Source organism: Garra rufa, chromosome 17 (assembly GCF_049309525.1).
Source record: "Garra rufa chromosome 17, GarRuf1.0, whole genome shotgun sequence".
Classification (NCBI taxonomy): domain Eukaryota; kingdom Metazoa; phylum Chordata; class Actinopteri; order Cypriniformes; family Cyprinidae; genus Garra; species Garra rufa.
Genome location: NC_133377.1, coordinates 37826960 through 37842813, shown reverse-complemented (window position 1 = coordinate 37842813; position 15854 = coordinate 37826960). Strand labels below are relative to the sequence as shown.

The 15854-nt window shown below is 35.4% G+C and overlaps 1 protein-coding gene across 3 annotated transcripts in view; it reads left to right on the top strand.

Annotated features, from left to right (window-relative positions):
- The window catches only part of LOC141289272 (glutamate receptor ionotropic, kainate 5), a 134539-nt gene extending 120688 nt beyond the window's left edge, over positions 1-13851 (top strand). For 2 of the 3 annotated variants that reach the window (XM_073821397.1, XM_073821396.1), the window contains exons 20-22: positions 7107-7235; positions 11045-11211; positions 12795-13851. In XM_073821397.1, the coding sequence (XP_073677498.1) occupies positions 7107-7235; positions 11045-11211; positions 12795-13406 (908 nt within the window). In that variant the 3' untranslated portion in view covers positions 13407-13851. The remainder of the gene's footprint in view (positions 1-7106; positions 7236-11044; positions 11212-12794) is intronic. The other variant, XM_073821398.1, reaches the window with a different exon arrangement.
- Positions 13852-15854: the final 2003 nt, after the last annotated feature.

Genomic DNA, 15854 nt, shown 5'->3' with positions numbered 1-15854 from the left:
ATATATATATATATATATATATATTATATATATATATATATATAATATATATATATATATATATATATATATATATATATATATATATATATATTATATATATATATATATATATATATATATATATATATATATATATATATATATATATATATAATATATATATATATATATATATTTATTTATTTATTTTTTTTTTTTTTTTTTTTTAGTATCTATATCAATGCATCTATCTATGAAATACTTGTATTTATGCATTTATTTAATTGCAAATAAATAATACATAAAAATATAAATTATAAAATATATATGTTTTAGTTCTGTCTGGCTTAACTATTATCACACATACTCTGATATGAGGAGCTTTGATGCTCAAGTGGTTGTCTTTTCGCTATTTTTGTTCTCACTCCATTATCCCTCTGCATAACTGCACCAAAAGTAAAAAAAGTGTTTTAGTTCTGCCTAAAATAAATATGATGATGTCCCAGAGAACATAAAGACACATAAAGAAAGCCACTGTCACAATGATAGCATCTCTTCACGCTCTGATATTGCACATTTCTGTCTTATTTTTCTCCTGGATAGATGGCTTGCCACTTTCCACAATGCTTGATAAATAGCAATTCTGACTTTGTCTTTGACATTTGGCATTTTCAGCAATTATTCTTTGACAGACAGAGATATGAGGGAAGGAAAAGAAACAATTTATGGCATATGTGTTTTGCATTGAGGGCTTTAATACTTGCTGGTAGGTGTTGGAAAAGGGGAAACATGGGGTCTTAATTGTGTCTACAGAACTGGGCTGGGTGAGATAATGGCCACTATTGAGCCACTGTATGCACTGGAATAATGTAGGGGTTTCTGGACTTGAGTGCAAAGGGGCTTGTCAAGTCAAAATTTAAGAAGCTTACATCCAGCTGTGAAAGTGAAATAGGCCGTAAAAGTGTTATTGGCGTCATGTGGTGATTTCGCACAGTAGGCCTACTGCTCCAATTCCCAAAGACGTCTAAGCAAGCTAATAGTCCTGTTACATTTTTCTATGTTCTTATGAAGCTGATCAGCAAATTTCTGAAATGAAAAATGTCTTCTAGCAATTGTCAAGCTTTTTGTCCTGTATGGGATCCCCATCTGCTACTTTTGGCATTTGTAAGAAGAGAGAAAAAGCTCTAATTAAAACTATCACTAGTCATTCACTGTTTATACATTATTTAACTCATAGAGCCCCAGTTCATATTTGAGCATCTTTACCAGCAATTTCAGAATTGATTATATTTATGAAAGGAAAAAAAAAACATTATTAAAAAAATGCTAAAAAAGTAGTATTTTTCTGAAGTCTTGACTTGACGGTGGAGCTGTCACCGAATGCTCTTGTTGCTCTTGGCAGTAATACATATCAGGTTTCATGTCTCTAAGATTTGTAAAGAATTGTTTCATGCCTTTGACGTGTTACACTTGAAGAGTGTAGTACATCAGAAACCTTTTAATAGCTTTTTTTCTGACATGGTCTGTGGGTTTTCTGATGAAATTTGATGAAACCTGTAGGAGGATTAGAAATAGTGAAAATTTAATTGGACAGAAATTGAAAACACTGCGAGCAATAAAGCAATAAAATATATGAGATCTGAATGTCTGACACTGCTATTTCAGTACTAGCTATACACTTTTTATAGTATTGTGAATTAACTTTTGTTATGTTTTCTTTTTTATTTCATTTTCAGTTTTAGTCAATTTGTTGATGTTTTTTAATAGTTAATATATTACAGTTCATATATTGATACACATACATTTAAATATATATATTTGTGTGTGTGTGTGTGTGTGTGTGTATATATATATATATATATATATATATATATATATATATATATATATATTCTTTTTAGTAATTTTAGTACTTGTTATATTATTTCGATTATTACTTTTCAGTCGGTTAAAAAGGCAATATTCATATTTTTTAAGTTTGAGTTTTTCATCTAATATTTATACTTTATTTTAGCTTTATTTTGGTCAACAAAAACTATTTTAAAAGGTTTTTCTTTTAGTTACCAATTACAACACTGATGTCCATTTGGTCCAAAGATTTTTACTAAAAACAGTTGGTGGCGCTAAAAGGTTTGGGAGGCAGACTGGCTGTTAAAAGGATAGTTCACACACAAGAAATTAAATCCTGTCATCACTTACCCATCTTTGTAGTTGTTCAAAAAATGTGTGAATTTCTTTCAGATGTTGAACACAGAAGATATTTTGACTTCCATATGAAAGTTAATGGCTATAGTCAGCTGCTTGGTTAACAACATTCTTCTAAATATTTTCTTTGTGTTCAGCAGAAGAAACAAACTAATACAGGTTTGAAACAACTTGAGAGTAAGTAAATAATGACAGAATTTTCATTTTTGAGTGAACTGTCTCTTTAAGAACTTGCCCAGTGTGCTAAAGCAGCTACATGCACTGCCGCTGACTCCCATGATGCTTGAAAAACAATAAAAACTGAGAGTAAGTGAAAAATGATAGTAAGAGACAGGACATATGAAATAGGGATGCTTATGAATGCTCACAAACATCAGTGGGGAACTTGTACCTACAGTAGGTGAATAGATGCGGTGAGGAAATTACCAGTGCTGCTTGCTGTTTTTGATCTTCTGTCCCCCAGGAAGATCAGTCCAACAACCTCACAACCACTAGGCTAAACTTCCCTCCCAAATATCACCATACGGTCGTAATCGCATGATCCCGTAACTAGATTTGAAATGAGAACCCAGGAGCAGCATCCGTCTTCAAAGACTATCTCCAGGTCATAGAATGTCTTCCAGCAGCTCAAACATTCATTCCCTCCTCCCGGTTCTAACGCTTCTCTTCAGGTCGCCTCCTAAAGTTCTGGTGCCTAGTGATAAAATCCTCTCATCCACTCATTCATGAAGAGGCTGGTCACCATGGACACCCCCCATCTGCTTCCATAGCAACTAGGAGTACAGATGGTGTCAACACAGAGTCCTTATACTGTAAAATATGAAATCATAGTTGACCTTTTAAGCAAGTTGATTACTCTTTTATACCCATACTGTTTTCTTTCTTTCTGAAACACCTTAAAATAAAACTATACACAGTGTTGTTTTTAATATATTGTTCACTTAATTCTTAGTTAGTTTATATTAGATGTGCCTGAAATTCTGAAAATTCTGGAATGTTCTCCTTATAATGGACTATGGTGCCTGCAAGTTTGAACTTCCAAAATGCAGTTTAAATGCAGCTTCGAAGGGCTCTAAACGATCCCAGCTGAGGAACAAGGGTCTTATCTAGCGAAACAATGTTATTTTCTAAAAAAAAAATTACAATTTATCTTTTAACCTCAAATCCTCGTTTTTTAACTCTGTCTGAACTCTGTTCATTCCGGTTCAATACAGTTAGGGTATATCGAAAAACTTTTACCCTTTTTTTTTTTTTTTTTGTAAAGGGTATTTGACTCTCCTTGCATGTTCACTTTGTAAACACTGGGTCTGTTCTTCTGCAGGGATGTAGGATAATTTGAAGTTGAAGGAGAAAATGAGATAGGAGTTTTTCGATATACCCTACAGTGCTGCCTTATGTTAAACTACTTTAAATTAGTTTTTTCCCACATCAATCTACACTCCCTACTCCATAATGGCAAAGCAAAAAAATAGGTTTTTAACATTTTTGCAAATTTGTTAAAAATAAAAAACTGAAAAGATCCTGTTGCATAAGTATTCATACCCTTTTCTGGGACACTCGAAATTTAGCTCAAGAGCATTCATATTGCTTCTAGATGTTACTACACTTCGAGTGGAGTTAAACTGTGGCAAATTCATTTGAATGAGTATGATTTAGAAAGGCACACACCTCTCAGAAAAGGTCTAACAGCTGAAAATGCATATCAGAGCAAAAACCAAGTCCTGAGGTCAAGATAACTGCCTGTAGAGCTCAGTGACAGACTTGCGTTAAGGCAATGATCTAGGGAAGAGTTCAGAAAAAAATCTGCTGCATTGAAGGTTTCACAGAAGCATGTAGCCTACATTATCCATAATGGAAGATTGGAACAACTAGGACTCTAGAAAATGTCTGCCAGCCCCCATCCAAGCTGACAGAGCTTGAGAGGTGAAAAGGTGAGGCAAAGAATGTCAGATAATTGCCAAATGCAGATGTGCAAAGCTTGTCACATCATACCCAAAAAGACTTGAGGCTGTAAAGGTGCTTCAGCTATGTACTGAGTTAAGGGTATGAATGCTTATGCAATGTACTTATTGTTTTATTTTTAATAAATTTGTAAAATTTGCAAATCTGTTTTTTGCTATGTTATTATGGTGTATGGAGTGTAAATTGATGTGGGGAAAAACTAGTTTAAAGCAGTTTAGCATAATGCTGCAACAAAACAAAATGTGAAAAAAATGCTTTTGCAAGGCACTGTAAATGTACTGACCTGGAATGCAAAGAATTTATGCAGAGCTAGACAAGACGAGCATTTGAGATAAAAAGTATATAATTTGTAAAAATTTTTTAGAAATTGACAGAATGTTTCACTAGATAAGACTCTTCCTCCTGGCTAGGATCGTTTAGAGCCCTTTGATGCTGCATTTAAACTGCATTTTGGAAGTTCAAACTCGTGGGCATTGAAGTCCACTATATGGAGAAAAATCCAGAAATGTTTGCCTCAAAAAACAATTTCTTTACGACTGAAAAAAGAAAGACATGAACATCTTGGATGACATGGGAGTGAATAAATTATCTGTACATTTTTGTTCTGGTGAACTTTTTGTTTTTATTTTCACTTTGGAGATTTGCGGCTGTGTTTAGAATGGAGTGCCAGTACTTACCACACATTTTACAAGATTAGATGTTTGTCAGGGGTGCCCAGGATCTGCAAAATCATTTGCCATCGTCCTATCAGTCATCTCTCCTTACTCTGTTTATGTGGTAAGTGAAAATTTATGAACTGTAATGTAACAGTAGCCGTCCTAGCATGTCCTTTTAGTGGCTCCGTAGAACACGTTATTTGTTTTCCGTGCCCTTCCGAATACAGATTCTGTCTGTTTCTCAATTCCAAGATCGCATAAGAATGCATATTGAGATTCAGGATGCACGACTATATTGGTGATATTTGGATGTGAACAACAGCATTGATTGCACGGTTAATCTACTAGATAGATAGATAGATAGATAGATAGATAGATAGATAGATAGATAGATAGATAGATAGATATGTTTTAAATATGGATATTTTTCTTACAAAAACACATCGGATTGCTAAAGGAGGCTTTTACAGACCCCTCCTGAGCCATGTGGAGACTTCTTATTATGGATCGACTTGTTTTGGACTGATGGAAAGAAACACTTGTCTATGCCATTTTAAAGCTTGGGAGTGCAGGTTTATTTTTAATATAACTCCGATTGCATTCGTCTGGAAGAAAGAAGTCATATACACATAGGATGCATGGAGGGTGAGTAAATAATACGCTACAGTAGTGTTGGTCCTATCATCAGCAGCCATAGATAGATAGATAGATAGATAGAATTGTTACTGTTTTTACTGTGCATGATTCCTCAGAATATGTACTTATAAATATTATATTTTAGTCAAAATGTGCATCACATTATGGTAGTTAATTTGTTTGTGAATACCTTTTCATGCTTAATGTACTTGACAGTATGTGCTTTTATGGTGAATAGTCAGGCTCAATAGTAAGGTTCGGTCGGGTCATTTTCAAATAAAACAACAAATATTTGAACTTCTCAAAACATTTCATTGCTGGAAGGTGAATGAAATTCTTTATAACCTGAGATAACAAGCCTAGAATGTAATTACAACCGAGCAAAGCAATATCCAGATGTGACCTTTCAAAGCCGTGCTGTTTTAAACACCAGATTTCTTCTGTTAACAAATATAGGTATTTTGCAAACGATTTTATAAGATATAAAACCATAATGTTAGAAATGACAAAAGCTTATTGGAAAAACGTGCCTCTCTACCTACAAAAAAAAAAAAAAAAAAAAACATAAAAATAACAATCCACTGCAGATTCCAACTGAAATGAACACTAGTTGTGTAGAAACACTAAAAAATGTATTCTTTTTACACAATTTATTATTACAGGGACAGGTTATCAATTTAAAAAGACCTTGCAGAACACTATTTGTATAGTGCATGATATGTAAGCCAAAATATTTTGATGTTTGCATCACATAATTAACTGCATATGGCTTTTCTGATGTAAACTTGCTTGGTAGCTCACCTGGTGCAGCATTGCAAAGCTCACTTATGAGTCCTATAAAACACAAGTCACAATAAAACCGCTCAAAGACTGTTTTAGCAAGCTCAAACAGCATTTCAGATAAGACTGAACATGCTTTCAGCACCACTGACTGGACATTTCACTTAAAAAGTAGTGCAAAGCATGCAAGAAACGACACCACAGGCAGTTTTTTTTCTAATGAGGTTGTTAAAAAAACAAGGTGTTTTGAAAGCTTGCATTTTTCTTAGTTTACATGACATGAGAAAATTGCAACTTTAAACACTAGGCTTGATGTAAGTGATATTGACACACAAAATAAATGCCTTGTGCTTATTATACCTGTAAGGTGCTTCACTTTCACAGCCTTTGAATGAAAAATAAACTAACATCCAGTGACAGCTGATCCATTCCAGTGCATATCTGCGGTGTTTAGTTTAAATTACCATCTATTAATTTGATGAACACATCCTTTCACGTCACATCGTTATTAGCGTGACATGATTAGCTGTGATATAGTAATGTTTAATGAAGGGTGATGTTATTCTAACAAGTCAAATAATTTGGAATTAACCTATCATAATATTCATTTTCAGTTTGACACACTGGCTAATTTAACTCATTTGCACAACATCAGTTGACTTAAGACATTCCCAGTCATGTCTTAGCAGTTAGCGTATGTGTTCTGACACTAGTGCTAATGAGGGCAGCACTGGTTTGGATCATGTCCTATAACTCTCCCTGTCACGAAAGGTGTCCAAAAGGCCAGAAACAGTATACTTTTTGTCCAGCATTACTAATCTTCCCAGCCTTGGTAACTCCAGTTAGCTAACCAGCTGAAGTAGCTCATTTAATTCTTTCTTGCAGGTTCACCTTTCAGAGATGAGATCACGTTAGGCGTACTGCAGCTGCAAGAGAACAACAGATTAGAAATCCTAAAGCGTCGATGGTGGGAGGGTGGAAAGTGTCCTAAAGAAGAAGACCATCGAGCCAAAGGTGAGTGAAACACTGTTATTATACTCATTAGCACCTCAACATAACATACTGTTCTGTTACTGTACGTCCTGATACCAACTGTACTGGCACTTTAATTTATGGGTGCTGGTATGACCCTGAATATTTATAATCTCAAGTACTGTATGTGTGTGAGTAAGTTCTGCTGTTCTCACAGGGACAAAAATGTATCCATTTTATCCTGTAGTATTTCATCCTTTTATCCTAACATTTTAGAACAATACTAAAACCTGATGAATGTCTTTGCAAGGGAAACTGGTTCTTCTATGGCATTGCTGTGAAGAACCTTTTAAAGCACCTTTATTTTTAAGAGTGTAGGGCAAAAGCTGCTTTAAATTCAAAAGATGGTCATGCCAAATGTTTAAGTTAACAGAAGTCAATTGCTAAAGAAAATCTATTTATGGCATTATTTTTGACAGCATCCTCATTTTACAGCATTTTTACACAAGTTCCTAAATAAACAGTACTGTAGCTTTGCAGGTAGGTTTTTTGAAGCATCTTAGAGACATTGTCACAGTTCTTCTGGATTTAGTCTCAGTTTGTTCTGTTTCTTCATGTCATTCCAGACAGACTGGATGATGATGAGATCAGATCTCTGTGGGGGAGCACTGGCTGTTGTCAGACTCCTTATGCAAACAAAAATCTCACTAGATTATTAGAATTAATGGCAAAATGAATGTTTGAAAATGTAAACTGATATTTCCTACTGATACACACAGAAAAAGCTGGAAATAACTGACTTAAAAAAATTTTTAGCTTGTGAAAATTCTAGTGTTCTAATCACTTTGGCCACCGCTGAATTTAAATGCACATAGGTTGCCTCAGATCGTCCTGAAAAAACCTGGTAATCTAATATCAGAGAATTTCACAGGTGTGCTTTCCAGGTTTGAAGAAGTCCTAGAAATGTATAACATTTTAAAAGGTCATGGGAAATTTACTAGATACAGTAATTAGTTTGGCTATAAATTACTATTTGTGAGTGCAATGCCATTAAAAAGACTTTTCCTAACAAACATGGGCATTAGAAATTCATTAATCATGAAGTGAGGGAACCTGAATGTAGTGTTTGCATGGTGTGATTTGTTTACCTACAGCAGCTTTCAAGTATATCTGCTCTTCAAATAAACATCTATTTGTGTGAAATATAAAAAATGAGTTTTCCTTAAATCACACAAACATTGGCAGTGTGGATATTTGATTTCCTGCCGCCCTCTATATTATTACAATATTGCATATAGAGGATGTACTACACCCGTCTGATTCCAATGACAGACGCTTCTCAGTTCTGCTAACACTGTCTGAGTGTTTATTTATGTGGTCTGGTGATATTTGCATTCTGTGTGTTGTACACTCATGCTGGCCCAGGGGGAATGGAGGGAAAATGGTAGCTATTTGGTGCGCAGGCATGAACATACATGTGTGTCTGTGTGTGTAATTTCTCTAGTGTGGATCGCGAAGCTTGTATATTCACCAGAAAGTGACATTTACAGTCTCTCAGGGTTATTTACAGGTCTGCAAGAAAATGTCAAATAATATGAGCTCTGTTTTTGTTATTCAGTACTGCTAAAACCAGAATTATTCTGGGTTTTATTTTGTTTTTGCATCTTAAGTTTTTTGTGTTGGTGTTTCTTTGTAAGTGAATTAATTAATTGTATCACTGGCAATTAAACCACTTGAATCCTGGTTAAGATGAAGAAGCTAAAAATCCCTGTCTGTTCTCAGCTGTTGTTGCTTCAGGATTTAAATTTTAATGGTGACCCAACACCGAACAAAAGCTGATTATCGAACAAAATCGAACAAGTTTTTAATTTTATGTATCTATGCTTTTATACTCCTGACATTGCTCCCACACAGTCCTGCACATTTAAGGGCCCCGTTCCCTAATTATTATTACACTACCAAAAAGTCAAAAGTTTTTGAACAGTAAGATTTTAAATGTTTTTTTAAAGAAGTCTCTTCTGCTCACCAAGCCTGCATTTATTTGATTCAAAGTACAGCAAAAACAGTAAAAATCTGAAATATCAAAATAACTGTTTTCTATTTGAATATATTTAAAAATGTAATTTATTCCTGTGATCAAAGCTACATTTTCAGCATCATTACTTCAGTGTCACGATCCTTCAAAAATCATTCTAATATGCTGGTTTGCTGTTCAAGAATTTTTTATTATTATTATCTATTTAAAACAAAAAATTATTTTCAGGATTCATGAATAGAAAGATCTAAAGTTACATACTTTTGTAACATTATACACTATACCATTCAAAAGCTTGGAGTCAGTATAATTTTTTTTCATGTGAAATGATAAATTATATAATTTTTTTTTTTTTTTTTTAGCAAGGATGCTTTAAATTTATCAAAAGTGATGATTAAGATATTTATGTTACAGAAGATTTCTATTTCAAGTAAATGGTGTTCTTCTGAACTTTCTATTTGTCAGTGAAACCTGAAAAAATTCTACTCAAACTTATGCTGTTTTTAACATAATATTAATAAATGTTTTTTTGAGCAGGAAATAATTACACTCTTAAAAATAAAGGTTCTTCGCGATACCATAGAAGAACCTTCTTTTTTTTTTGTCTAGATGCTTTCATAAAGAACCTTTAAGATCTAAAGAATCTTTCTGTTTCTCAAAAGGTTCTTTGTGGCAAAAGTTTAAAAAAAGGTAAGAAAGATATGGTTCTTGAAAGAACCTTTGACTGAATGTTTTTTTTATTTTTATTTTTTTTTGTGGAACCAAAAATGGTTCTTTGGCATCGCTTGAATAACCTTTTATTTTTTACTTTTTATTTTTAAGAGTGTACAATGATTTCTGAAGGATTGTGTGACTGGAGTAATGATGCTAAAAAATCAGCTTTGAAATCACAGGAATAAATTACATTTTTAAAATGTATTCAAATAGAAAACAGTTATTTTAAATAGTCCAAATATTTCAAATTGTTACTGTTTTGCTGTGGTTTTGATCAAATAAATGCAGGCTTGGTGAGCAGAAGAGAATTCTTTAAAAAAAAAACATCAAACATCTTACTGTTCAAAAACTTTTGACTGGTAGTGTATTTTAATCAGTTCATTGAAACAACTCATTTTAGACATGCATACACTCTTAAAAATAAAGTTGCTTCAAGATTCCATAGAAGAACATTTTTGTCTAAATGGTTCCATAAAGAACCTTTAAGATCTGAAGAACCGTTCTGTTTCACAAAAGGTTCTTTGTGGCAAAAGAAGTTCTTCACATTATAAACTGGTAAGAACAAGATGGTTCTGTAAAGAACCTTTGACTGAGTGGTTCTTTGTGGAAGCAAAAATGGTTCTTCTATGGCAGGGGTTTTCAAACCTGTCCTGGAGCCTCCCCTGCCCTGCACATTTTGCTTGTCTCTCTCATCTAATACACCTGATTCAAATCATCAGCTCATTAGTAGAGACTGCAAGACCTGAATTGGGTGTGCCTAATAAGGGAGACATACAAAATGTGCAGGGCAGGGGAGGCTCCAGGACAGGTTTGAAAACCCCTGTTCTATGGCAACGCTGTGAAGAACCTTTTAAAGCACATTTATTTATCTTCTATATATTTAAAAAAAAAAAAAAAGAACTTTTTACTTATCAAACCACCTGTTTCATGTTTCCGCTGATAACTCTTAGGAATACCGCCTACACCCACTTACATCTCTGAAATGTAGTTTAACAGAATCTCTCTGGAATCCTGTGGGAATGCAGATCTCTAATCAGATCCACAGCATGTGTGTGGAAGGACGTTTCTGTGCGTTACTCACATTGCCGTGTTTTTCCTTCAGGTCTAGGTATGGAGAATATCGGCGGGATATTCGTGGTGCTGATATGTGGGCTCATAATAGCTGTTTTTGTAGCCATTATGGAGTTCGTGTGGTCCACGCGCCGCTCGGCCGAGACAGATGAGGTACGCCCTCACTCCTGCCCCCTCCGAAACCACAGACACTCACGAGTAGGTCATAACACCAACCGGTCACGCCGTCTGTGTTTGTGATGTAACTGTTCCATAGCTTTCACACAATTTGCAGCTCGTATTTCTGCAGCTCAAACAGTGAACGTGACTCTAGCAGTGTCGAGGTCATGGGTTCTATTCCTCGAAACGATAAAATGTACATGCAGCAAGTTGCTTTGGAAAAAAGCATCTGCCAGATTCATGAATGTAAATTTGTGGATGTTTGGAATATGAATAAATGCTTTTATTGAACTTTTTAGTATGCTTAGTGAATTTTAAGGCTGAGTTTAGAAAGAAACTTTCTTTAGAAGAATTTTTTTTCTTGGAAAAACTAGGATATACACTAACAGTCAAAAGTTTTTGAACAGTAAGATTTTTAATGTTTTTTTTTTTTTTAATTAGTCTCTTCTGCTCACCAAGCCTGCATTTATTTGATTCAAAGTACAGCAAAAACAGTAAGTCAGTTTTACTATAAAAATAGTTTTCTATTCGAATATATTTTAAAATGTAATGTATCCCTGTGATTTCACAGCTGAATTTTTACAGTCACATGATCCTTCAGAAATCATTCTAATAAACTGACTTGCTGCTCAAAATCATTTATTATTGTTATTGAAAACAGCTGAGTAGAAGATTTGCAGGTTTCTTTGATGAAAAGAAAGTTCAGAGTAACAACATTTATCTGAAATATAAATTGTTTGTAACATGTCTTTATCATCTTAAAGTGAATCATTTAAAGTGTCATTTCTAAATAAAAGTATTAATTTCTATAACCCCCCCAAATTATACTGACTCCAAGCTTTTGAATGGTATAGTATAATGTTACAAACGCTTTTTATTTCAGATACATGCTTTCTATTCATCAATGAATCCTGAAAAAGGTACTTAACTGTTATAAATATTGATAATACTAATAATAAAATGTTTCTTGCACAGCAAATTAGATGATGATGATTTTTTAAAGGATCATGTGACACTGAAGACTGAAGTAAGGATGCTGAAAATTCAGCTTTGAAATCACAGGAATAAATCTCATTTTAAAATGTATTCAAATACATAATAGCTATTTTAAGTAGTAAAAATATTTCAGAATTGTACTGTTTTTGCTGTACTTTGGATCAAATAAATGCAGGCTTTGTGAGCAGAAGAAACTTCTTTAAAAAACAAAAAAATCACTATTCAAAAACTTTTGGCTGGTAGTGTGTGATGTAGCCCAATTTTAAAACAGAACTTACGGTCATGTAAATGAATAACCTTGTAGTTCCAAGGGTGTTTTAATATATTTTATGATTTTACATTTTTCAACTGATGCATTGCTCAAAATATTTCAGAAACTCTGAGTGAAAATATTTTTACAAATTCTTATCAATTAAATAACGAGTAGCTGTACTTGGAGTCAAGAAGGTTGAGAACCACTGACCCAACTTTCAATATGCGATATGAATAGTGATGCCCACATAGATAATTGAAAAAATGACGTCCTGTTTTCACTTTACTCCTGTCTATTTTCATTTTGTCTTTCCTCCTTACATATTTCCTTCCTGACTCTCTTTCCACTCTTTCTCTGTTTGATCCTCACCAAGGTGTCAGTATGTCAGGAAATGATGACTGAATTCAGAAACGTTATCTCCTGTAAAAAGAACTCTCGTTTGCGGCGCCGACGACCCCTCTCGTCCCAGGGTATCCTCCGGAACCCGGCCCGTCTCCCTTTGGGAGCTCCCCGTCCGATGCGGCTCGTGCGGGAGATGCGTCTCAGCAACGGCAAACTCTACAGCGGGACAGGACCGTTAACCGGCGCCGCTGCAGGACCGGGACCCGTTGGGGGCGCTGCAGAAATGGGCCCGGGCCCTCAGCGATTGCTGGAGGACCCTCTCAGTGCCAGCGTCCCCAGTAGTGCACCCGCTCTGGTTCCCACGGCGGCGCCACGTGGCTGCACGCACGTACGGGTTTGCCAAGAGTGCCGGCGGATCCAGAGCCTCCGCTCCACGTCATCCTGCTCGCGCATCTCACCGCTGGCCTCCGCCACATCCTCTCTACCACGTTTGCCACCACCGCCCCCTTCCGCCTCTAACACAAACACCGACAGCGAGGGAGGAGGTTCGGGCAGCCCACGCAGGGCCAAACCCACGCCCCCTCCAAGGCCGCTGCCCCCCACTAAAACTCCCTCTACTGATCTCCTCTGCAAGCAGGACTGAGACCGAGAGTGAGGAAACTTTCGTCGGGACAATAAATTAATGTAAATGAGTGCTGGAGGACAGACGGAGAGACTCTGCCCACGCCTCCAGTCAAAGTGACCTCTGGGATACTGCAAATAAAGGCCATTTTTGGATGCAAAATTACATTAATGGACACTGAGTGAGAGAAAGATGATTCAGCCAACCGCTTGCTGTCCAAGTGTCTGGTTTTAACACCACATCTTGCATCGGAGGTTTGGCATGCTGTTGTGAGACTACGTCATGCATATCCCGTGAAAGTATGCTATGCAACATGTCATAAAGGGAAATGCGGAAGAAAACTACGAGGACTGCTGTTAGTTTTGCATAGAAGTGCGGATCTTCTCCATGCTCTTGTGAGAGGACGATGGAATCTGTACCTAAAATGTGTGCACGCTGAACTGAACTGACTTCGGTGCAAATTCTTTTTTTTTTCTGTCTTTCTTTAAAAAAAAGGGGGGGATGGGGGGGGTTACAACTCATTTTTATTCCTGAATGTCTCTTGCTTATTTTTCTTTCTGGCTTTTTCTTTGGTTTCATTCTTTTAGTCCTTCTTTTGAAATTCGATACCGTTTTTTTTCCCTTGTTAATTTCGCTGAAGACAGGTATATAGATTTTTGTACGTTTTGCGGGGAGGTTCTGTGGTCAGGAATAGGTTTTTCTCTTCTTCAACCTCTAAGATTACTCACCTGGTTTCAGACTCTCATCTTCTGTTGGTAGGTTAAAATCAACATGAAAGGCATTAAAAACCCAGTTTACTTCCATAATGTAACATTTCCAGGCAAAACGGGATATTCAAGGAGAGAAATGTAGGGCAGGATTTTATCCATTGGATCTCGCAGGTCGCTCCAGACCTAAATGTCGTTGGATTGTGGTGTTTAAAATTCACCGTCTCAGCAAATCCCAATGGTAACACTGCTTTCCAAATCTATACTCATTTTCTATTTTTCCCATAACCTTTATTGTATTATCGTTAACTGTCATTGAATTACTGTGTCAAGATTTTAGAAAGGCTGCATTACTGTACAGTACAGTACAATACAATAATCCCAATTTGTGCAGTTTATAGCCGCACAACCTCTATGATGTCAATCGAACAGTAAAGTTCTTTTAGAAACAAGAAAGTAAAAAAAAATTGTATTTTTTTCCCCTTTAGATAACTGGTGAATCGTTCATTGTAAGACCATGAATGTGTGTAAAGAAGCTAAATATGATCAGTTTTGATTTCATGTTGACTTTAACAAGCTACCCGCCAATATTTCCAATTCGCGAGAACACAGAGAAATACTTTTCATCCCCGGAACAATGACAACAACAACAAGACTAGACAGAAAACCCTTTGTGCACCTGAAGGGACATTTATCTGATTATGTGCGAGGACAATTAATGATGTTTTTCATTACAGAACTAAATGAGCCTCTATCATGAATGGTCTGTTGAAGTGCACTAGAAGTTGCTGTCTGGGTGCTTGTGAGATGCCAATATCCATTTATATCCAAAGTGTAAACATAGCGGCCCTGTTTAGAATCTGCAGCATTATAGCATTCGTATGTTGGTGCTTTATGATTGTGTGTGTGTGTGTGTGTGTGTGTGTGTGTGTGTGTGTGTGTGTGTGTGTGTGTGTGTGTGTGTGTGTGAGAGAGAGAGAGTGAGTGCGTGTGTGTGTCAAAGAGAGATGGAAATGTGATAATCATTTTTTTAATCAAAGCTGATTTTTTATTTCTCATTAATTTTCAAAGATTTCTATACCAGTGCTTGAGGAATCACACCCACAATGAAGAAAATAAGGCAAATGATTCAGATTATATTGTTATTATTATTCCAATAAAACTGTGGGGTTATGTAGGAGGGCTGTTGCCCTCTTTCGTTAAATATATAGACACATGTTTGGAATAAAACAGTGATTCAAACTGTGACTTTGCCCTTAATGAATGTTTCTGTTTATAAACTCTTTCTCATTATCTTATTGTGACCTTGGACCACAAAACCAGTCATATAAGGGTACTTTTTCTTTTATTAAGATCGTTAGGATAGGATAATATTTGGCCGAGATACAACTATTTGAAAATCTGGTATCTGAAGATGCAAAAATATCTAAATGGTGAGAAAATTCTTTAAAGTTGTCCAAACGGAGCTCTCAGCAAAGCATATTACTAATCAAATGTTTTGATATATTTCATTTATAAAAATGTATAAAATATCTTCATTGAACAGGTCCTATCCTAACCAGGTGTGACTCGATAAGTTAATTTGTGATAAAAGTTGTAACTTACTGTTTTAAATCAGAATTGGTTTGGTTTTACCAACCTGTAACGGTGATGTGATGAAAACCATGTTGATCACTTGGCTTTTACAGCTGCGTCTAAAAATGAAGATAGCTAAAATCATTCATGATACTGCTCTTTGTCTTTAGAAATTGCATTATAAGTT